A 25092-nucleotide genomic window follows, 5' to 3' on the forward strand; every position below is an offset into this window, starting at 1 on the left:
ACAAGTAAGGGTTTATATGAAACTAACCACAAAACAGATGATTATGACAAACTTAGGTGGTAGATGGAGCAGTGCCATGACATAAGAAGCTATGGGGAATGAATGTTATTAATGTAGCATGGGAAAGTAGTCAGGGATTGTTTGTGAGAGGCATCTTCTGCATATCTAGGAAGAGCATAAACTGAGTTGGTATTAAGTGGATGAGTAGCTATAATATAAGCAGAAACTGAAAAAAATAAGAAAGAGAGAACGCATTGTGTAAGAAATATAAACAAAAAGGTGATCAGCATGCTCATGAGCAAATGGTAACTAGTATGGTAATGAAAGCTAAATCAGATTTCAAGAGAAAATTAGTTAAGAAGGCCAAAGTAAATATGCCATCTGACATTCTGGTACTGGTCAGTATGTCATCTCATGTGCTATGAGAATATGAAAGAGAACGGATATTGCCTCTGATGAAGTTGTTTAATCTAAGTCTTAGCTCTTGATAGGGTTCTAAGGCAGTAGAAAGAAGGTAAGATAGCTCCATTACATAAAGGGGTGACTCCAAGCCAGAAGTAACAAATTACAGACCAGTTAGTATCTCTGGAGCGATAGTTAAAGTAATGGAAAAGTAAGTTAAAGATAAAATTCAGGAATAAGTAGATAGGAATATAGGGGACAGCATGGCTTTTTAAAAGGTAAACCTTGCCTTAGTAATTTATTCACATTTTTTAATAAGGTGGCATCAGAATTGGATAAAGGAAATGGCTACGCTATGATATTGCTGGAATTTTCAAAGGCATTGGACAGAATACTGCATGGAAAACTATTAAGTCGGAGCAAATGGGAATAGATATGAGGCAGGTGGCATGGATGAGGAGAGGGGATGACTGACAGACATCAGAGGGTGATGTATGGTGGGATGGAATCAAGCCAAATGAGGGTGAATAGTGGAGTGTGATGGGACTCTGTACTAGGACTACTGCTCCTTAATTTGTATATTAATGATATAGCCAAAGATGAGGGGGATATTCAGTTGTTCACTTGTTCACTGATGGTGCAAAACTGGGGAGGGCAATAGTTGATTAAGGTGATGAATATATATTACAGGATGATTTAAATAAAATGGCAGTGTGGGTAAAGGACAATGGCTATCAGGGAAATTATTATTTCTCTTTAGAAGGCTATGATTTGACCACATGTTGACTACTGTACTCTTCATCACCTAGGTTTCTTGCAGATCAGGAAGTAGTGAAGAGGATTCAGAGACAAGTGACCAAGCTGGTTACAGGTCTGTGGAATGCTTCCTGTAAGGATAGATTGAAAGTATGTGGGTTGCAGCATTTATCTTACAAGCAGAGGTGGGGAGATATGTTAGAAACTTACAAGTTACTAAAGGGATTCTATAAGATTGACACAAAAGAATTTTTTTCAGTACATGAGGAGTAGGGGAGAACCAGGAATTACCCCTGGAATTTGTCATAAAGTGTGATTATTAAATGTATACAAACTTTGGAGAGTGGTGAATGAGTGGAATGGATTGCCAGAGGTGGTTGTGAGAGTCCTAACAGTGAATAAGTTTAAGGAGAGGTATGGTAAGTGCTGTGTGAATAATGGGTAGTGTGGGTACCTCTGTAATGAGTCTTTTGACTCCATGGAGATACTCATATAAATACTACTATTAATAATAATACTTTCATTTCCACAGTCTTGCTGTGGAAATGAAATTATTAATTATGGGCCATTTTCAAGGACCCACAGTCAAGTTTTGATTCTAATCAGTGCAATAATTTGTTAATACCAATAAAAACAAAAAGGACCAGTACTGTCACAGGTCAACTCATATGTGAAGCACCTATTCATGGTGGAATTGACCTGTGACAGTACTGGTCCTTTTTTTTGTTTTTATTGGTATTAATAGATTATTACACTGATTAGATCAAAACTTGATTATGGGTCCTTGAAAATGGCCATATACCATAATTCTTTTCCCTCTCTTTTCTTCTTTTCACTGAGATGCCTATTGGTTGCATTATTTCAGCTGATTTCAACCATATTTGGAAAACATCTGCTTCTTATTGTGGTCACTTAAGGGTCAGTGATAGATTACTGAGACGAGATGCCCATACAGTTTTCAGAAAAGCCGGAAACTGATTCTGAATGGGCAAGCATCAGAGCTTCTAACCCACCATCCACTCCTCACCTTTATTATTATTAATTATCCATCTGAATACTGAACAAAGAATAGGCTGACAATTTGGAACCTAACCAACCAAACTGTTTTTGGAGCACAACCAACCAAAGCCAATGCAAGTCGTTCTGTATATGCTGGGAAAAAAAATAAAATAAAATAAAAAAAATGATGGTGCATGTTGAAATGTCATGCTAACTGGGTTGCCAAGTTAAACAACTTTCCAGTTGTTTTGCCAGGGAATCAAAGTGACTATTGAAATCAGAACAAGCTTACTCAGGATTGGCATCTGCAGAATTGAAGCTAACTCTGTAAAACTAGTTACACAAAAAGTTTTGGAATGACTTCAATAAAAATATACAAGATGTTTTGGAGGATATTGAAAAAGCTTAGAAAAATGAGCAAAACTTGCTGTGAAAGGAACCAAAGATATAAAGATAACATAAAAACTGAAGATAAAGATATTCTGATTCTCATGGAAAGGCTTAGACGTTGATTATGCATTTTTACTAAATAGTTTAAGGAAATTACAACATAATGGATATTCTGGATGTTTGGAGTAATAAAGTATTGAAAATTTGTTAAATGAGATAAACATTGAAAGAACAGAAACAAAATATTCAAGAGGAAAGAAATTAAGAGGACGTATCAATCAATGGAGGTATAAAAGTTTTACAGCAATGGGCACACTGCATTATTTAGAGGGCTTGGTCAAAAGATTGAATTCCAAATGATTTGATTATAGTTCTCAATAGTACCCATCTATAAAATAAGGAAAATAAAAATGAGTGTGAGAATTGCAGAGGAATTTTCCTACTGTGTTCCAAGTAAGATTTATACAAACATACTTAAGAAGAGGCTAAGAAAAATTGGAAGGGAATTTTTGGGAAGAAGCATACAAGCTGGGTTTTGGACCAAATAGGGATTGTCAGCACTAGATTTTCAATTTAAGACAAATAGTTGAGAAATCATGGGAATATAACAAGGAACTGCATATGAACTTTGTAGACTGGAAAATTCAATGGAACATTGTACAAAACAGCATGCAGTCTGTATGCTGTTTTGTATTATAGAAAAATGGCTGTGTGTGTATGTGTGTTACATATTATATACAGTCTATCAAAAAATGTATACACACCTTAACAGATGTCATCTATAGAATTTTTTTGAAGTTGGATCGAATTACGGTAGCAGTGTGATAGTATGATGTTCTCTCAAAAGATGTCGTTACTCACATGAATACTAGCATCAACATCTAACCGGTAGGGCAGTCAAACAAAATGTCCAAGGCATGGTTGTTGTTTGAGGAATGCAAGACCATTTTAAAGTGGTATTTCAAATTTCAGAATGTGTTGAAGTTCAGCGACAATGGAGGCGTGAGTTTGCAACACAACCTCCAACATGCCTGACAATTGCACATATTTGTTATAAGTTTGAGAGCCATGGTACCATGTGTGTTGTGCAGAAGGGAAGATCTGGGAGGCCTTGCACAGCAACAAGTCCTGCTTCCTTGGCTATGGTGCTGAAACAGTTTACACACTCACCACAGAAGTCTACCACACAATGTGGACGTGAGACAGGAGTTAGCAGCGCAAGCGTACAGCGCATTCTTAAAGCAGCAAAATGGAAAGTTTACATCCCAAGATTATTACATGCAATGAATGAAGATGATCCTGATCGAAGAATCATCAGAATCAGTATTGTGAAGAATCACAATCAGTATTGTGAGTCGTTTCAACATATGGATGAGGAGTTTGTGAGGAAGATGGTTTGGTCTGATGAAGCACAAGTTATGCTTAGTGGAACAGTGAATCAGCATAATTGCGTTTACTGGGTTCTAGAAAATCTGGGCATTTATATGGACAAGGCAGTCAATTTACTGGGGCTCAATGTCTGGTGTGGATTGTCATCTAGGGATTTAATAGGACCATTCTTCTTTGAAGGCAGTGTTACTGGTCAAGTGTACTTAGACATGCTATGCATATCCATTTTACCTGCCATTCATGCACTTTATGGGAATGGTCAATTTCTCTTCCAACAAGATGATGCACCACTACACTACCACCGAGACATGAGAGCTTACCTCGATGAGAGTTTGCAGGGACAATGGATAGGACAAAGAGGTGCAGTTGAGTTCTCCTGATTTAACACTCTTGGACTTCTACCTATAGGGGACTCTAAAGGATGTAGTGTATCGTAGAAAACCAGCTACACTGGTGATCCTTCAGAAAGAAATTGAAATGGCATGCGCAGCAATCCCACTGGACACTTTGGCTAATGTTGCCCAAACAATAGACCAAAACAGCATGCAGTCTGTATGCTGTTTTGAGCACCACTTTGAGCACCTTGTGTAATTGTAGAAGTCAGAAGTGTAACTTGTATTCATCCCTTGATGTCTGTATAAATTTAGTATTAAAATTTTTATACAGGTTTTTCTTTTGCTGAAGTGTGTATACATTTTTTTTGACAGACTGTTTATTAATGAACATAACCAGATTTATATATATATATATATATATATATATATATATATATATATATATATGTGTGTGTGTGTGTGTGTGTGTGTGTGTGTGTGTGTGTAGATAGATATAATAGATAGATTATAAGCCTATATATAGATTACAGATTGTATATAAGATTATGTTCTATTAAGCTCTTGGTTACTCCAGAAACTTTTTCAAGTTTCAAAAGCAAACATGTTGTATTGTTTTTTTTTTTTTTCCTATTTGGTTGTAGAACAATATTATTTATTTATTTATTTATCATTTTATTATTTCTTTCATTTAGATTTTTTTTTTTTTATCTAATTCATTTGGCTTTGAACATTCTACCAGTTTAGGTCAGTTAAGTAACTAACTTTAATAGTGTAATCATTCTCCTTTTTTTACATTTTTTTTTTTTACCTATCTCACTTTGCCTTTTTATTGGTTTCACCACTTATTACATTAATGAATATAACCAGATTTACCATTGTAATTATTCATATATATTTTCTTTTTTTTTTTGTCTTTTTTTTTTTAGTTTTTTGCTAGAAGTCATTAAATATGTAGTTGATTAATAAGACGTATAATTACTTTAAGCCTTTACTATAAGTGTAAGCCCTTTATAGATATGTAAAGTATATATAGATGTATCTTTTCAAAGGGCTTTATTTTACTTAATATTATAAATATAAATGCGAATATACACATATACTTATTATATATTGATATATTTATTTATAATATGCGATGGCCTAAAACAGATCAGATTGGTCACATTTGAAGAAGCTTTAGTGGTGAAAAGGGAAGATTGGTGTGGCAGTACAAGTGAAAACATACGTTTCTGTGGCTTAGCAGTTCTGTGGGGGCTTCCGGTATTGAGACCACATTTTGATACCCCAGTGGCTTTTGCACACCACGGTACTTGGCCACACGAAGGAAGACTTGGTTTCGAGTCTAGTCGGCGACTAGAGGAAATTTTTCTAAGCCTTTTTTCGACTGGTTCCCGAGTTAGTCGATCTCTGGCATGGGCAAGCGGGTTTTTCCTCCCAGAAACTCGGTTTTTTTGCCCTGTAAACTCAAGAAAATCGACCGTAGAACCCACATTATTTCAGACATTAAATATATTGTGTTAGGGTTAGGGACCACGAGATGGCGGCACATTTGAGCCGTCTCTCTTCACTGTGTACCACTTAATTAGTTATAGCTTTGGGCCATCTATCTCTGATTGGTACCAGTGGAGATTGAACTGCCCACTCAGTCTCCAAAAGTTAGATAGGGCTAAATGGCCTCGCCTAATCCCTGTATACAGGAATAAAAAGGCATTAGCTGATTTTTTTTTTTTTTTTTTTTTTTTTTTTTTTTTTTTTTTTTTTAGTTATAACCCTACAAGTTTCATAAGTTGGCAATGTACATCATCAGGGGTACTAGCAAAAGTTAAGTGGTCAATATAAGTATGATGACTTATTTATTAAACTCATTATTTACTTTAAAATGTGGTCTCAATGAAACAAGTGATTTATGCCCCTCAGCTTCAGGTGGACTGTTATGTTTGTATACTAATGCAAGACTTATCAGAAAAAAAAAATGTGATTCATGATTGAGTTTATGACATTGATTGAAGTAATTAGCTCAGAGAAATAAAGTATAGTATATCACTAATGGTGATATACTATACTTGACAAGAAATTGTTGTATTCTAAAAAGTTCTCATGGAGGCAACATATAACAAGCAACCGGATGAACAAGAGGATGAAGGATTATACTGGTGGGATGGTGATGGTGGAAGAATAACTACTGGCTGAGAATATTATCATCATTATTTAATGAGCATTTTAAAATTATGCTGCACAAACTTTAGAAAGGTATATAAAGTGTTGTATCGGGAAGATTATAATAAAGTTGTAGGCTTTGATAATATATTGCTATATATATTTTAGAGAATGTGCAAAAGAATTGATTTTGGTCTTGTTAAACAACCTGGTCCATGATTTAGTTATTTAACATGAGTATTGTTATAGAGAGGATCTCAAAGGAATGGAAGGAAAGTTAGAAGCAGAGTTTCCAATTATAGACTATTCTGTATATCTGCAACTGCAGTTAATCTTTAGTGAGGTCGCTTAGAACTAGAATACCTGGATTTGGTTGATATGTATATATTTTTGTACAGTGGTCATGACTTCAAAGGAGATTGCTTGCTTTAGTTTTTTTTAATGCCTATGAAAGCTTTTGTAAACCTATAGTACATTCGTATCATTTATGCTGAGTTCCTATTTATTATGGGTGAGCTATGAATTTTTTTCTACTTTTTTCAAATTAATTTCATATTTGTTATAATTTTAAATATTATTAATTTTAAATTTATTATAATAAAATAAATATAAAATATATAAATATATTTTTACATTTTTTATTTTTTACATAGTTCAAAAATCCTGCTCTAGAGATTGAACATGGAAACTTTCAAGCCACTTTAAGTCTCCAGTAAACATGATGATGAAATTCATCACCACGAAAGTCTCACACCTGGTGATGAAATTTGTCTACCACTTAAAAACATTTGTAAACATGCCTTCAAACTGCAGCATGTTTGGAGAATGGATACACTTACCATATGGCTAACTAGGCCAGCCATGATAATATTTTATTTACTTTGCAAAGGCATTTGATGGACAGAGTGTAAGTCAGGACCTGATAATTTTTTATATTTTTTTTAGAAAGGGATTGGTTGTCTAATAAATAATAACAAGGAGGGTATCTACAGATATCTGTAGGTCAACAAATAAGTTGAACTGTCGTTCAACAAATGGTGATATACTATTTGTTGGACATGATTTAACATAAATCATATATTGCACATGATTTAACAGGAGATATTCCTTGGAGTCCCTGTTTAAATGCTACTGAGTGGAAGGTTTGCTTTTCCAGGTAGGTTAAATTCAGAATCAAGAGGTAATGGTGGCAGAGATTTGAAGTTCATTAAATACATTGAAATAACCACATATATTGTATTGCTCTTTTGATAAAGAGGCACTGATAAGATAGCAGATAGTTGTACTTGATCACTGTACTTGATCAGACATCACCTGGTTTATGTTTACTTTGTGATTAGGAACTCTGGAGTATGTTTGGAGATGAGCAACTGTGGACCATGGAATGCGGTAATGAAGAGAAGTCGAAGAAATGTAAATTTCAGAGTTCAGTGGACAGGCAGACAAGAAATTAAGTTTAAGGTGGTGAGAAAGAGAGAATTTCCAGATCGCACATAAATGTTGACACAGATAGAGAGAGAAGATGGAGAACAAGAGATCATCTCTGGATGTTGTAATGAGTGTATGAGCAAAGGAGTGAGAAGTAGAATATTTATATGGAGAATGGAACATAAGTAGAGGCATCTGAATATGCTATGAATGTGAAGTGTATGAGTGAATTTAAAATCACAGTATACTATATGTTACTGCTGGTCAAGCAAGACCTGCAGTTGACTCCATGTAGCTATTAATAATATTCACTAATTAGTGAAAACTTTAGTATTGAAATGAGATTAAAGTTTTGACTTTAGCTACCACCCAAATAAATGAATGAAAGCTAGATTCTCTGTCAGTTTTTTACAACTTCATTATCAGTAGCAAGATATTTATTTGTGATTGTTCTGTTGGTATTTAACTTAATTTAATGCTCTTCTTCTGATCTTGCATTTCATTAATTTTTATGAACATAAACATTTCAGTTGCATTAATTTTAAAACATTTTTTTTTTTTTTTTGCTTATTTAGTTTTTGCATCTTTTGTGTATTGTTTAGACTGCAGTTTCATTATGTGTTTATTTTAACAACTAAGGCTCTCAGTATCTGGCGGCGTACTCTTATAGCTTGCACCAAGCTTAAAACTATACAAACAACAATATTGGCTAAGAATCTAAAAGTGGAATACTGTGTTGCTGAATCATTGATTAAACGACTTCAAAGAGAAGGATATATTACTACAGGGAAGGGCAGGTATGTTAATATGTTAGTTTTAAAATTATCTACATATAACAAATATGTGTGTCTATTCATGCATTAAAAAAATGAAAGTATGTATAGTCACCAAGCATCACAGTCCATGTTTTTTACACATTCATACTGGACTATAATCTGTTTAACTTGTTTCAGATAGCTCATACCTTATAATCTGAAACAAATTAAACAGATATGTTTTTTTAAGAGATATAATTTTAAAAAAATCCTTACTAGAAAATAACATTTCAACATGCTGTGTAATATGAAACCCTTTGTGTTCTTTTATTAGTCGGAGAAAAAATTTCAAAACAAGAGAAGAATAGAAGGAAAGATTTTAACAGTGTGTGTATGGGGGGGGGGGCTGTTCTTTTGAATACTTTATAATTTATTATTCTTATTGTTTATTTTATTTTATTTTATTCTTTTTAATTTTCATAAAATCTCGCTACATTTTATGAATCTCAAAAAATCTGTAAGAGATTTTTTGAGATTCTATCTATGTTTAGCAATCTTGATTGAGAGAGAAGATGGAATTTATCTATACATGGAACTATAGTGAAATAAACTTTTTCAACCTAAAACTGGTTTTTAGTAGTAGTATATTAACTGGAATCATATAGGGTTTGTTTACATAAATAAAAAAAGAAAATTTTAATTAATAAATTTCTGTATTTCATCATTGTCACAAAAGAATATTAACAGGATATCACATGTCTAAAAGAGAAAAGAATTTCCAATGCAGCTTCTGCATTAGATGCAAGTGGTCATTAGAAGAGACAGCATCTAATGTGCATTATCTGAATTTTAGATATAGTGACACAGTTATTCTTGTTCAGAGATGAATGAATGATTATAGATTCCATAGACTCCTTGAGAAGTCCTTCAAGCCTGTATTTGTTTTAATGAGTGATTTTGTTTTTCTCTCCAGAGGATCCTGTGATCATTTTTGATAGCATAATCACCAAACTGAACTTTCCATACTACAGAAATCTTATATAGTTCTTAGGGTCTTTAACTGATGTTGAAAGGTATCTCTCTCTCTCTCTCTCTCTCTCTCTCTGTTATAATTAGAAGTTTTACTTGAACAAGAAGTTATATAAACTCCTCAATGCAATGCGGAAGGTGAAGTGACAGAATGGAGTGACAGCAGTTTCCTGAATGAGTTAAGATAAGTTTGTATGTTGCATTTTTTAAATACTGAATCTGCTACCTCAATGTTTCAACCGACACACATACACACAGAGAGAGAGAGAGAGAAGGTGGAATTTATCTATACATGGAACTATAGTGAAATAAACAAAAGCATGACTCAGCTACTTAACATACACTAGTCTGACATATCATGAAAAGAGAAAACATCCAAAATGATTAAAAAAGTTATATATTTAATAATAAGTGAATCTGAAATCCTATTGCTTTATAATATGCAAGTAATTTAAATTATTCACATTATTTCTAATCAGTAAGACATGTTCTCTGTATGTGCCTGTTCTTCTGACCTTAATCTAGCAGAACAGACTCATAAAAGCAGTCAGCATGGTCACTGGATTCTTTTATTAGTCTTAAAAGAAAGCAACGCAACAACAAAATTTCATGTAAAAAAAAAAAACAACTTTCATATAGACTTTACCAACATCCAGAAGCTTAATACCAGCATCAGTGATGAACTGCACCCCCACCACTTAGACATCCGAATGCAGTCTGTTCAGTAGAGAATAATATTCTTCACTGAACCTTAACTGACATCTTCAATGACTACAGCTAATCTAAATTTTCTGCATTAGATCATGCATGATGATTTCTGTAAAGAAGGGTGGAACATGCTGATGTGATTTCTGATATTCCTTGCTTCATTTACCTTCATTTGCTGCTTTTACACTTCTCCTACTACTGATGATAGTAACTTTTTTGATTATCTCTTTCTGAAAGTTTATCTCATACAGTCTAATTACCCAAACAGTGATATAATCTTCCTTGGAGATTTCAACATCCATAATTCTGACTGGCTCCTCTTCTCTAACTTCATAAACCAAGCTGAAAGAGATGCTAAATGCTTGGTTTTGATAATGATCTAATGCAAATCATTCATCTAACTACCTACCTTCTAGATAATCCAATAATCTTCATCACTGTCTCAACATCATGGACCTTTTCTTAATCAGCTCTTTCTTCAGATACACTGTTAATGTTAACTCTCCTCTTGATAATTCTGGCCATAACCTTCCATGTTTCTTTTTCTGCAGATTGTCCATCTCCCAGGCAAACTCAGCCTTATCCTATGGCACTATAATAATGGTACCATTTGGTATTACTTTTGGTGTTTTTAAGAAGAAACTTAATACGTTAGCAACTCCAGCTTCTCACTCAGCTTACTACAGCTTATAACAATGCACAGACATTCAAAAAATCTAAAGCAGACTTTGTTAGGGCTAATTGCACTAAGCTCCATTCCTTTTCAAATGGCAGTCAAGCCTTCTGTTCCCCCTTGCCAAGATTATTGGTCAAAACATCTGTCCTACTATGTTTCCAACTTTCTTTCATTTGAATCCCCTGAAGATAAGACAAACTTCTTTTGCATCAGAATTCTCCAAGTCCAGATTAGATGACCAACGCAAATCTTGTACTATTTCACAAACCACCCACAGTGTGCCTTCTCTGATCTTTTGTCAGAGGGATATCAGAAAAATACTCAATAACCTTAATACTGATATCCCCCCCCCCCAGGCCATATGGTATCTGTACGGTTGTATTAAAAGTTTGTGCTCCAGAATTAACACCAGGTAATATGGCCTTTATAAGATGTCATACTCATCTGGCATCTATCCAGCAGTATGGAGGAAAGCTTTTATCTGTCTTTTCCTAAAAAAGTCAGCCATCAAACTATCATCCCATTGCCCTCAACTCAATACTCTCAAAATTAATGGAGAAAGTCATCAACAACCAGCTTCTTCATTATCTGTGAGACCCATCAGTTATACAGTGATCGCAAATTCTTCCATTCTCATTCTACAGCAGACATCTTTGTTAATCTTACCACCTTTGGACACAAGCCATAGAAAGATTTGGAGAACTCATGTGTCAGACTGATGCTAGACATGATCAAATGCCAAGGCATTTGATCAAGTCTAACATCATCATGACCCCTTCTTACCAAGCTGCCATCATATGGTCTCTTTCCTACCCTTTAGGAGTCGATTACCAGCTTCCTCTCTGGTTCTTCATGTGGCATGGTGGATGGTTCGCTCTCGTCTAATTTTTCTATCAATGCCATTGTACCCCAAGTTTTTCTGCTCCTTTACAAGGTTTTCTTCTACAAATCACTGATCTTCTCTCACTAACATCCAATCCTATTCATATCATAGGATCTGATGACAGTATACTCCATTCCTCTGTCATTTACAAAATCCTGCAGTACTCAGATGACTCAAGCTTCAAGATCTTTTGTGGTCAGTGCCTTGAATTAGAACTAAATTTTAATGCTATCAAACCAAAATCCTGTCTTATTTCTTAGAAGAAAGATCATGCCACACTCTCACTCACTTTTGATAACATTCTCTTAACATAAACATATCACATCAATAGCCTCTTTAGCCTTCAAAAAGCTTGGTATTATTTTTTATTCTAAACATTACACATTTATAAATTGCAAATCTATTCAACCTTAGAATACTGCTGTCACTTGATTGGATGCTTGATTGGATTGTGAAGAGAGCTTTTCACATAATAGATGATTCCTCTCTCACTGACTCCCTCCAATTGCTGACTCTGTTCATTAACTTCCTCCAGATCATTTTTCATTAGATGCTCTGTTTCTGCATTATTTTCTACAGATGTTTTCAGGGACACTGCAGCACTGAACTGATCACAACAATTCCTCTCCTTCACATCGCATGTGAACATAAGCAACTGCCGGTCACTATTCATATATGGTTCATCACCAAACTCATCAAGCCAACTTCTCATTCTCTTCTACATTCTATATCCCTCTATCCTTTGGAACAGTCTTCTCTGTACCATTTTCTTTGATGAATGCAACTCCAAACTCTTCCAGAAAATTTCCTTTCTTTTCTCTAAATTCCCTTGCAAAAAAAAAAAAAAAAAGCATTATTGTGTTATAGGTTTTTGAGACCTTTTTTTTGTGTGTGGTGGAGCTTTTGATATTAAAAAATTACTAATGGGATCAAGGATTAAAGATATAATTTAGTCCTATTTCATTTATTACTGAGTTCTAAAGAAAAGGATGCTGAGTAATAGATGTTTGAGCTAGCCAAGTCTTGTGTGTAAAAATCCTTCACTGTCAGACTAGTCATGAATTACCAATTAAGGTATGCTGGATATTCAGATTGTCATTTGTATATTAGCAGTTGTAAGGAACCCTTGATGTTGATGCCTTCATGTTTGAATTTGCTTTTCTGAGCTTTTACTGAAATCTGCCTCAGCCTTAAGGGACTACCCAAAGCTCAATAAATATGGTTGTATAAAACTGCCACAAATCTGGGAAGTACTTATCCTGATAACTGTAGTCCAGTAGCCAGGAACATCCATCCATTCAAGCCCACTAGGCAGCACTATTTTAGGACTTTAGATTTACCTTTGTTGTTTCTGCTTCAGTCATACTTACCTATGTAGTGCCTGCATACATATATCAATTTATTTTTTGTTCCCTGATGATGGCAATTAGACTTTGCTGAAATATTGGAAATATAAATTAAAAGTTTTTTCTAATTAATATACTCTTTTTAGTATATGTTGCTAATTTCCTTAAGTAATACCATCATGGATAACCAGTGCATAAGCCTTTCCACCAGAATAACTGTACAGTACTGTATGATCTGATTCTCAGCAAAGATGAAATTAACTTACTCAAATTTTAACTTAAAAATGCTATTAAACTTTACACTTACCTAGATTCAAAATAATACAAAACTGTCCTCAATTCTTGGCTAAAATAATATTAAAATAGCACTTAAAATAAGGGGATATTAAATCCCACATAGTTTTAAAACCGAATAAGAAACTCAAAGATTGGAATCAGAGAGTTTCTTGCCGAATATAGTAAACTATAAAGTATCGGCGACACTAGCATTAGCAAATGCAAGTGATCCTAGTACGTAGTACAATACTGGGAAGCTCGTTGCAAAGGTGGAGAAGTTCAGATCGCTATTCTTAGGTATTTTCCATAATGTAAAAACACATTTCCTAGGAAATTTATGCTGTTATTACATTATGGAGGGAGGTCACTACCCAGACCGGTTTCAGCCTTTTTTTAGGCTTCATCAGTGAGTAGCTAGACCTAATAATACCAAAGTGTATAGCGAAAAGAACTTATATACTCTGCGAACGAGTTATCCAAACAGGTGCAACCATTAAGTTACATAAATATAAAGAGCTAATAAGCTTCATTTCGGCAATGAAAACATTACTTAAAATAAGGGGGTATTAAATCCCACATAGTTTTAAAACCGAATAAGAAACTCAAAGATTGGAATCAGAGAGTTTCTTGCTGAATATAGTAAACTTATTTTAAGTAATGTTTTCATTGCCGAAATGAAGCTTATTAGCTCTTTATATTTATGTAACTTAATGGTTGCACCTGTTTGGATAACTCGTTCGCAGAGTATATAAGTTCTTTTCGCTATACACTTTGGTATTATTAGGTCTAGCTACTCACTGATGAAGCCTCAAAAAAGGCTGAAACCGGTCTGGGTAGTGACCTCCCTCCATAATGTAATAACAGCATACATTTCCTAGGAAATGTGTTTTTACATTATGGAAAATACCTAAGAATAGCGATCTGAACTTCTTCACCTTTGCAACGAGCTGCCCAGTATTGTACTATGTACTAGGATCACTTGCATTTGCTAACGCTAGTGTCGCCGATACTTTATAGTTTACTATATTCGGCAAGAAACTTTCTGATTCCAATCTTTGAGTTTCTTATTCGGTTTTAAAACTATCTGGGATTTAATATCCCCTTATTTTAAGTAATGTTTTCATTGCCGAAATGAAGCTTATTAGCTCTTTATATTTATGTAATTAAAATAGCACTTTCAATTCTTTATAAAGTTCAGTATAACAATTTATTTAATTTATTCATTCATTTATTTGTCAGCAATTTATTAAACAAATGAGCTGTTTTGCTTGGCTGGCATGTGATACAGTGATTCAGCATAATCGATTCAGTGAAAACCTGCTGTTTAATAACTTATATCATCATACAAATCATCCTTTACAGAACTCTTTACATATTTTCTACAATATTACAAGCAACTTTTTGATTTTAAGAATTATGAAACAAGTGAGCTATGCTGGAAGTTTTTTTCCCTCTTGGTTAGACTATAAATTATATATTTAGTTTAATCCTTTATCTAAGTGTAAGCAAACAAAGTTTGCGCCTGAAGTATCTTCAGGACTGGGGCAACTCGTGGCAAAGTTCTTATCACTTTCCCTAATATCATATAATGCAAAGCACATCTCCTTGCAGACATGTATAATGCTATGCATTATGGGAAGACTACCTAGACCAAAACCAATCTGGGTAGTAGACAGAAAATAGCAAATGATGATGGTATATTATATATCCATAATACACCATCATAGCGGTATTATCTATCCATTTAAAAAAAAAGAAAAAAAAAAGCTTCCTCTCTCTGTCTCTCTCTCTCTCTCTCTCCTTGATGTTTGAAATCCCAGTTTAGTTATTCCTGAATTCTGACTCTAATCGACTTCTGCAGCTTTATATACCACTTCTGAAATACTAATTGGTCTATAATTCTGTGTTTTTGTTTTGTTAGTGTTGTGCAATAGAGATGATCTTTATGTTATTTGAACTTCTCTGTATTCTTGCTGTTATTAAAATTCAAATAAATCAGGATAAAGGTATTGTATGTGCACTTGTTCATCACCTTTCTCTCTGAATGCAGCTTCAAGAATCTGCAATGAAATCATTAAAAAATTATAAGCACATTATATCCTCTCCTATTTTTAAGTTCATAAGATATTTGAGTAGGTCTTTATAATGAATAAGAAATGTGCTGATACTAATAGTAAAATTTGATTTCAGATTAAGTGAACAAAAATTTTATTAGTTAGCAGATTTTTCATTTTATTATTTTATATTTTAATATCATTTTGCATGGTAATTTATAAATGATCAATTTTTTTAGGTCAAAAGGAAGAAAACTAGTGAATAAAGATGCACTGATTTCTATAGCATTACCAAAATATATGAACATAAAGAACTTTGAGAAAAAAAATATTCCCCAGTCTTCTGAAAATATTTCAGATAATCATGTATGCATAAAAAAGTCTGAATTTAAAGAGGTAAGCACTTTAGGAAACTGTTTTTTCACTTCTATATTTCTTTTTAAATCAAATATTACTTTTTTTTACACTTGTATCAGAATCAATTTAAAAAATGTGGTTGTATGTGGTGGCCTTTTATTTGCAATTTTAAATTAGTAGCCATGTGTATATGCGTGTAAGCAGAGGAGGCCAAGTAGCCTGGTAGTAAATAGATAATGGGAATGCTTAGAAATAATAGTGCTGTTTATTTGTTTTTTTTTTAATCGCAGGATGGATCATACTGATTGTTGAGGTGACTGATAAATGTGTTGAGTCTAGAAGACATTGGCCAAATTGCTAATACACCATTGATGTGTCTGAGCCCATCTTTGGGTTCAGAATCAGCACAGTAACGATAGGAAAAAAAACAAGAAAAAAATACCATATGTACCAGTGTATAAGATGATATTTGAAGTTAAGAAAAAAATTGCTGAAACATGAGATCATCTCATACTTGGTATGAAATCTGAACCTTAGCATTCGATAATGGAAAACGTTGTCTAGCACTTGCAGTAATGTATGCTGTGTAGCATTGTTATGTTAGACTCATGTAATGTGTTCAAATAAGCTTTGCTTTCATATTATGTTAATTAGAATATTAATATACTGATATATTAATATATTTTATATATAAATATTTGTATTTAATAAATGTATTCATTGTGGTAAGCACTTAATTTTTTCATTTAAATCCTAATGAAACTTTACTAGTATGATGATCACTTGAATTACAATATGTAAAACCAAAGACTTGTAAAAACATAAGTAATTTCTTGCACTGGAAGAATTATTCATAAATTTTAGTAAAAAAAAATACCTGCTGTGATTTCTTTGCTTATATTATATTAAAGTCAAAGTAATATGTAAGAAGCTGTCAGTGGTAAGTGTAAAATTTATGGTCATCTTATACAGTGTGTATAAGATACTCATCTTATACATTGAGTAGAGCACAAAATAAACATTCTGAAAAGAAATTTTGGGGATTGTTACCCAAAATTTTTTTTTCAGAATGTTTATTTATTTATTAGACAATTTATGCATCCTGTCGCCTCATGTGTCAGCATATACCAGCATATATGGTATGTACGAAAGTTTTCTAAAAGAATTGAAATTAAGCATCTTTCAGAGGTGAACTGTAGATTCAAACATACAAATTTTATTGAAACAAAAAAAAGAAAGAGTGAAAAACAAGAGCCAGATCTTAGCATCTTCAGTGGCTGAATCTGAAGAAATCATCAGTTAAGAAAATTCATGTCTTCTTATTGAGTAAACATCAATAGGGAGGTATGTGTTGAAATTATCTGCAGAGATAGAAAAACCAAAATTTCATAGTGAACCTCAAGAAATTAGAGGCAGTCCTGGAAAGGAAGACATCATATAGAATGCTCCTGGTAAGTAAGTCACCAGGTGGCATGAGAGAATACAGATAAACATGTAAGAAAGAAAGATAAATTATATATGAAAAAAACTATAAAAAAGTCAATGGAAGATTTTGGGGAGGTATAGAAGATGAATATCATGAAGGTGGCAGGATATTCTGGAAGTTATTTAAAAAAAAAAAAACACCTGGAAATGGAGGAAAGAGTACTGTGAAAAAACTCAGAAATGGTTTCAACCTATAAATATGAAGATATTCTAGATAGAGTAATGACTTTTGAAAAATTATTAAATTAAATAAACATTAATAGAACACTGGTAAAAGTATTTAAAAGAAATTCAATATTGGATCTTTTTTAGCTAGAAAATCCATGAGAAAACTCAAATATGACATAGCAACAGGAGTAGATGATATTTGACAATAAATGCTCACTGATATAACCAGCTACTGTATTGCATAATTCAAGAGGCTTGATCAGAAAGTCAAATTTTGGATGATTGGAGTAGAACCCACAATACTCATCTCTTAAAACATAGATGGCGAACCTATGGCACACTTGCTAGAGGTGACACGTCCACGATTTACAGCTGATATCCTTTTATATGCTTATAAATTCAACTTTGTTTTTAATTATTACAATACATATAAGTTAAATTTTGTTTTACAAGAGAGCAGCTATGAAGATGTGCATATGATTGGTGCAGTATTAACAAAAGATCACGTGACCCAAAGACAAAGTCAACCGACAATTGTTGAGTTGAAATGCTAATTCTCTTCAACCGAATTCCATAACATCTGAAACTGTCATAACACATTCACTATATATTTCTTAGTTTTAACACATTCACGACGGGGGGTGTCATTTATCATTCCGACGGAACTTCTCATTATCGGAGGGCTCAACTCACATGAAATTTCAACCCTTGGTTGAATTTTATTCCTGCGTGTTTGCATTTGAGCTGGCAAGCAAACTCACGCACGCATTATATGTGCAGTGACCTTTTTTTTTTTTTTTTTTTTTTTTTTTTTTGAGAAAATAAAGGACAAATCAGAAATTGTTTCATAATAAAAAAAAAAAAGATTGTGTTTATTTGTTTCACTACTAAAACTAAAAAGCTTTATAATGTTTATTGTAAAACATAGCATATACATAGCATTTTAAACAATCATATTATTATTTAAAAATTTAATATTTTAAATTAAATTTTACAAAAGATTATGTCTCCCTGGGCATTAGATTCAGGGAGACATAAGCAAAATTCAATGATTTTTAAAATGGTTTTAAAAGATACCTGTTTATCTGCGAAATATTTAAAAATTTCAACCCAAGTACGTTGGCGGGACTCGTCATTTTGTCGCCATTCTTCGATCTTTTCACTGGTGACATAACTTTTAATACACAAAACTTCATCAAATAGTTCGGTGACTGGAAGTGAACAAAACACTTTCCTCGATCTTCGCCCACAGAGGGATTTCTCGTAGCAAATATACCCATTCAAATACTTTCGTTTCCACGAAACAGCTGTTCCAGGTTATTTAAATAATCAATGTGGGTTTGGTAAAATTTATGAATTGCATCTTTAAATATGTTGGCATCAATATTCAATTTACTATTTCAGTTCACAAAATAAAGGACAATCGAAGAATGGCCATTTTAGGGAAAAAAAAATCTAAAGGACAGAGCAGTGAAATAAAGGACTGTCCTCTTAAATAAAGGATGTATGGTCACCGTAATTATATGGCATGTTTCAGTTCGTGGTAGAATTTTATTTGAAGTTAGCCTTTGTGATCTGTCATAATGACATCAAGAATTTCAAATGTAATAAAATAAACACTTATTTCATGTAATTGAAAAATTGGATAATAGATTTTAGTTAGATATTGTGTTTAAGTGCAACATATGGTTTTGCTTGAATCTATACAGCATAGTTTCTGTGGGAGGGGACAATAATAATGCCATTAGAGACAGCTGGAATAAAAACTGCTTTAACTAATGAATCACACAATTTGTTGAGAAATATATTACACAGACTGCAAAAGCCTCTGTACCTTATTAGGGATACAATAAAACTACACTTGTTTTTCTTGCATCTACAGTATAATGGTTGTTGGGGAGGGCATGTTGTTACTGCAGGGAGTGAGTTACTATTGTCTTGACGAATAAGTTTAAACATTTTTCGTGTGCGAGATAATATGCAAAACTTTTCGATGTCTTTTTTTGTAAAGTAAAATCAGGGGCGCGAGTCATATTATATTCGAGTAAATACGGTAAGCATTTCTCCGATAAGTTGACATCCTTCTGCTGCTTCCCCTGCTCAGCTGACTTCTATGGTGAGTTACAATGCATAAATATTTTTCTCACTACTGTTTTCTTTCTTTCTTTCTTTTTTTTTTTTTTTCAAACCAACATCATTAAAATCAATTTAATAATACAATAATCAATTTTACACTGAATAATATTATAAATTTATATATATATTATAAATAAAATAAAATAAAATATTTATAAAATTATAATTATTTATAAAATATTATATAATATTATAAATTAATTAATTTTCTATTATTCTAGTAGCAAGGCTAATTAGTTTGTCTGGTAATTAGTTTATGGAATTAACAACACATATAAAGTATATTAATTAAAGGTAACTTTAATAAATAACTTCTATATGGATGAGCTCTAGAGCTCATCCAAGCCAAGTTTCCTCCCGATATCTCAGCCCCATTTCAGTTCACAATGAACTCAGGCTATTTCGTTTGGCAAGGAAAGTTCTACAAACAGATAGAGGGGACAGCCATGGGTTCACCACTTTCCCCACCCTTGGCCAATTTCTTTATGGAGACCTTTGAAGAGAAAGTCTTAAACTCCGCCCCACAAAACCCCACTATTTGGCTTCGTTACGTGGCATGTAGGGATTGTCAGAACTAGATTTTTACTTTAGTTTAGAAATCATATAGATATCAAATATAATATTCACTGTTTGAGATCCTCCATGATTAAGTCAGTTTAGCAAGTTTTGCAGTTTTAAGGCAGTGCAAGCCAAGGCAACTTTGATACCAATGGTTGTATTCTCATAAGCTCTCTCTAGTTCAAAGTTTTTAATGACAATGTTTTTATAATTATCCTCTATTTATATTACTTTCCAATGCCAAATTGAAGTCTTCGGAAACTAAAGATGGTATTTTCCCCCCTAAACGCCTCGCATCTCAAAATACAGGAGGGTTCATAAACTTCAAACTCAGTAGGAGGTTTTATGAAGCTGTTTAACTATTACTTGTTGAAATGATTACTGTTATGAAACACTATAACCAGTTTATATTATAAAAATATAACTGTGAATATATTTTCCATTGGAATTTATATCTAGAAATGTGCATTGTTTCCCTCTGTTAAATGAAAGGCTATTTTAATCAAAATCTAGCTTAGTCTGTATTATTATACAAAATTTTAATAGGTAGAGGAATTGACTTCAAGAGCAGAAGACCTTTGCTTAGAAAATGTCAGTAATGAGAAATGTCATCAAAGGACTAGAAAAAGAGCAGTTCATATCTTAGATGTAAGTATTCATTCGAGTTAAATATATAAAATGAATATATAAAGTATATTCTAAAAATTCTTAAAATATCATGCTTTATTTTAAAAATAAAATTCACTGCTGAAGAGTTGTAAATGTTTATTATTATTATTAATGCCATCCCTCCATGGAGGGAAAAGACTCATTGTGGGAAGTACATGCTGCTATACACAAATCCAATCAAACCGTGCTTTAAACTCATTCATTGTGCCACGGCATAAAACCTTGCAAGGGAAGAATGTTAGTTGCACATGGGAGATAGTTAAAGAGTATCCAGAAGAAACGATATTAAATTTTATACCTTAAGTAAGGAGGGTTAATCAGATAGGAGTTAGATGGATGAGTACACACAACTCATCATACCTTGCCTTAAACATATTCAAATTCTCTGCAGACCATGTTCTCAGGTAATACATTCCTATCATTCACAACACTATTACAAAAAAAACCTACTTATCAACCTTGTTATACAGTTTCCAAGGATGGCCTTGCTCTCCTCTGGTCTCCCACCATTTTATGAAAAATTTCTTCATTGTTAATCCTATGACAACCACTTATGAAATTGCATCTTCTCAACCTTTCTTCATATTTGACATTCAAAGGTCAGAAACTACCTTAGTCATTAGCCTCTGGACCCATTTCAACGTCCCTTTATCCTTTTCATAACCAGATGACCAAATCTGTGTTCAGTAGTCCATATGTGGCCTAATCAAGGCCTTATACAATGGAACAAGAATCTCCTTACTTCTATAAGTCAGTGTCATCTGCATCAGTGCCAGAATTTGCTGTGTTGTCCTCACAATTTTGGCAGTGTCCTATAAATTTTAGATCCTTATCCACCATCACTCCAACATCTCTGATTTCTTTCACCTCTAACAATATATCCCCACAAGCATAAATTCTACATCCGATCTTTGTTTTCCAAATTTTAAAACCTTACATTTTGCAACATTGAACTGGTATCCTCACTCCTGTGTCCACTTAATCAGTCTGTTCAAGTTTTCTTGTAATGGCACATGGCACAAGTTCAGAATACATATTACAAAGGTTTTGAAAAAATCTGAGAGAATTACTACAATGTTGAGGAGAACATTGGCCATGAAAGATAAGTGTGGTGGTCCCATTGTATAAAGCTTTGATTAGATCATCTGGATTTCTTTGCTGAGATCTGGTCACTGGGATTTGAAGGGAATGAAGTCACCTTGGAGAGAGTGCAGAGATGGATAACAAAAATTATATTAGGATTGTACAATGTTGATTTGTGATAAAAAAGTACACTTTTTCACAGTATTATTATTATTATTATTATTATTATTATTCTGGACCATCATGGAGTTACAAGACTCATCGCAGGCTGGTTTCACTTATAAAACCATCATAAATGTAAGTTCTTCATTGAATTTTAATACAGCAGATAACTTATTGCACTTAGTGAGGTTGCAGTGAGGTTTTCTCTCATTATTTCCATCACATTTTCAGAAGATATTCTTCCATTCATATAAGTCTGTGATTTGATTGCAAGATAAGACTTAGAAACTATACTTTGACATATTCTTTGTTTTAGTTGGGAGAAAGTAAGTCTGTATCATTTGTAAAGAGAAGAGTTTCAGGAAAAATTGAATATGCACACTTTTATTCTAAGAAATGCTGAGCATATATTATTTGCTATTCAATATTAATGTAAAAGGCTAAAAATTAGTCACATTATGGATTTAGAAGTAAGCAACTTTTTACCAGTTTTGCTTCAGCCTCTCTCTCTCTCTCTCTCTGTGGATTTCAAACATCCTGAAGAATTGAATCATACTTGTTTGAAATTTTTTTGAACAAACTAAACATTTTCAGAAAGTTGCTTTCTCAAAGAAAGATATTTGGTTTTAATTTTATTTGCATCAAAAATGCAATATAATTTATCTGTGTTACTGTGACATATAAGAAAAATTAGTTCCTTTTTTTTATTGGATTTTGATATACTATCCTTGGAGATACTTTTTATTTTATATTTTGTGAAATAGATTTTTATCTAGACTCACTGGCCTATCATGGTCTGGTAACATGCCTTCATATAAACTTAATTAATGCTATAAGAGGACAGTCAATTCTATCTACACAGCCTATTTGTCTGTCAGTTGGTGTGCTCTCTGGGTGCTTTGACATAACTTATACTAAAATTAGAAAGATATACAGCGAAAATTATCATGACACCTGGCAAGGATGATATGGAAAATCATCCATTCCAAATAAAGATCAGTGCTTTATTTACTTATTTTTTTTTTATGTTAATCCTGCCTGCAGTAGGTTGTAAAACTGTAGTTCATTAATACTATGAGTGAGTTAAGAGTTAATCTGGAAACTGTACTCAAGAGACTTAACATGGCACATTATAAAGCTTATAAAGCTTCTTCTGGCCTCCGGCATTCAGAGTGATGGTCTCACACTGGGCTATAAAATTTGTTTAATTCCTTATCACACCGCTTTTATTTTCTTAAATGGCAATTGAATTGAGTAGCAATTAATTTTGAAGTTTTGCAAACAAATTTATAATATAGAAAAATCAGCTATGAAACTAAATCCTTAGGCAACACTTTTAAATTTGTAAGATTAAAGAATACAATGTTTGTAATATTCAAAGGGAAATGCTGGTAGACTGTAATTAAAATAGACATTTCATTGGAAACCCTTTACATGGGTACAGACAAACAGTTAATCAGCTTGCACTGATTACATATTAAAGCAAGTATAATTAATGTCGAAGAAACTGCAGAAGTCAGACATAAAATTTCTTATATTTTAATTAATTATTATTTTTATTATTTTAGTTACATGACTTAGAAGTTTGTGACAGCCAGGACACAGATTCAGATGTTGGAACCAGGAAACTAAAACGAAGAAAAGCTAGTACATGTAAGAAAGGAATAGCTGTATAAGGTGCTCTTTGCCATCTTTTGTTACAGAGAATGAAATTTATTACTGGATGCATATTATATTTCAGGATGCATATTATAATATGCAAAGTTTGTTAAAATGACTAGTGCGGTTTTTGTCCCCACCCACCTTTTTTTTTTTTTTTTTTTTGTATACCTTTATTTTTAATTCAAAAAAAAAAAAATGAATTGTATAATTATTTATACATCTGTGTATTAGAATGATTTTCTTTTTGTAAATGTTGACTTTTTAAAAACTTTATGTGAATTGACATATTTATACCAGGTCTTGCTCATTTGTCTTATTGTGAATTTTCAATGAGACAAAATTTGCCCTTCATTTGGAAAAACTTGGATTCGAACATCTAGGATATGAGGTACTTTTATCTGGGCTTTTCTTTCTCGAAAGGCATGTTTTTCATCCTGTAAAACTGCACTTGTCAGAGAACCATAAGTGTAATTAACAAACATAATATATCAGCCATAGTTGTTTTAGCCACAATTCTAAATAATCAAACCAAACTAAATTTCATTTTCAAAATGTCTGTGCAATGGAATGCAGCAATTTTTTTTAATATTCTCTCTCTGTTTGGAAAATGAGAGGCATAGAAGTTTGTCTTAGTTGAAGCTAAGACTCAAACAACAGACTGATTGGTTACAGAAAATATAACCAATAATATCTTTTCTACATGTAGTTAGTGCAGTAAATGACTAAAGTAGAGGAATTACATCTACTACTTTATTCTGTTGTTATGAATCACATTTGTTAGATGCTTCAAGTGGAAAATAAAACTTAAGTTATTTTTCAAGCAGTAGATTCTGATTATTTCTTGTGATAGCTTTCTTTACCATGAAACAGTATGTCATACATATTGTTAAATAAATTGCAACATAAACTACTTTTTTTTTAGTTTTTTAGGAGCCTGTGTAGCTCCTTAAAAACTGGATGCATATTATTATGCATAAAATTTCCTCTAGTCAGCTACAAGAGGAAATTTTTTTAAGCCTTTTTTCGACCGGTTCCCGAGTTAGTCAATCTCTGGCACAGGCAAGCAGGTTTTTTCTCTCAGAAACTCGGGTTTTTCATCCCGTAAACTTAAGAAAATCGATCGTAGAACCCACATTATCTCAGATGTTAAATATATTGTGTGAGGGTTAGGGACCATGAGACGGCAGCACTTGTTGAGCCATCTCTCTCCATTGCGTACCGCTTAATTA

The 25092-nt window shown here is 33.0% G+C and overlaps 1 protein-coding gene across 1 annotated transcript in view; it reads left to right on the forward strand.

Moving 5' to 3' along the window:
• Positions 1-24683, forward strand: part of LOC150092731 (uncharacterized) — a 303164-nt gene extending 278481 nt beyond the window's left edge. Inside the window, exons 14-17 of the mRNA XM_090414579.1 lie at positions 8496-8653; positions 15823-15979; positions 20834-20935; positions 23770-24683. Coding sequence (XP_090270705.1) covers positions 8496-8653; positions 15823-15979; positions 20834-20935; positions 23770-23877 — 525 coding nt within the window. The 3' untranslated portion in view covers positions 23878-24683. The remainder of the gene's footprint in view (positions 1-8495; positions 8654-15822; positions 15980-20833; positions 20936-23769) is intronic.
• The last annotated feature ends 409 nt before the right edge of the window (positions 24684-25092 follow it).

This window comes from Typopeltis vanoorti, chromosome 25 (genome assembly GCF_054136105.1).
Source record: "Typopeltis vanoorti isolate ZY-2024b chromosome 25, IOZ_Tvanoo_1.0, whole genome shotgun sequence".
NCBI lineage: Eukaryota > Metazoa > Arthropoda > Arachnida > Uropygi > Thelyphonidae > Typopeltis > Typopeltis vanoorti.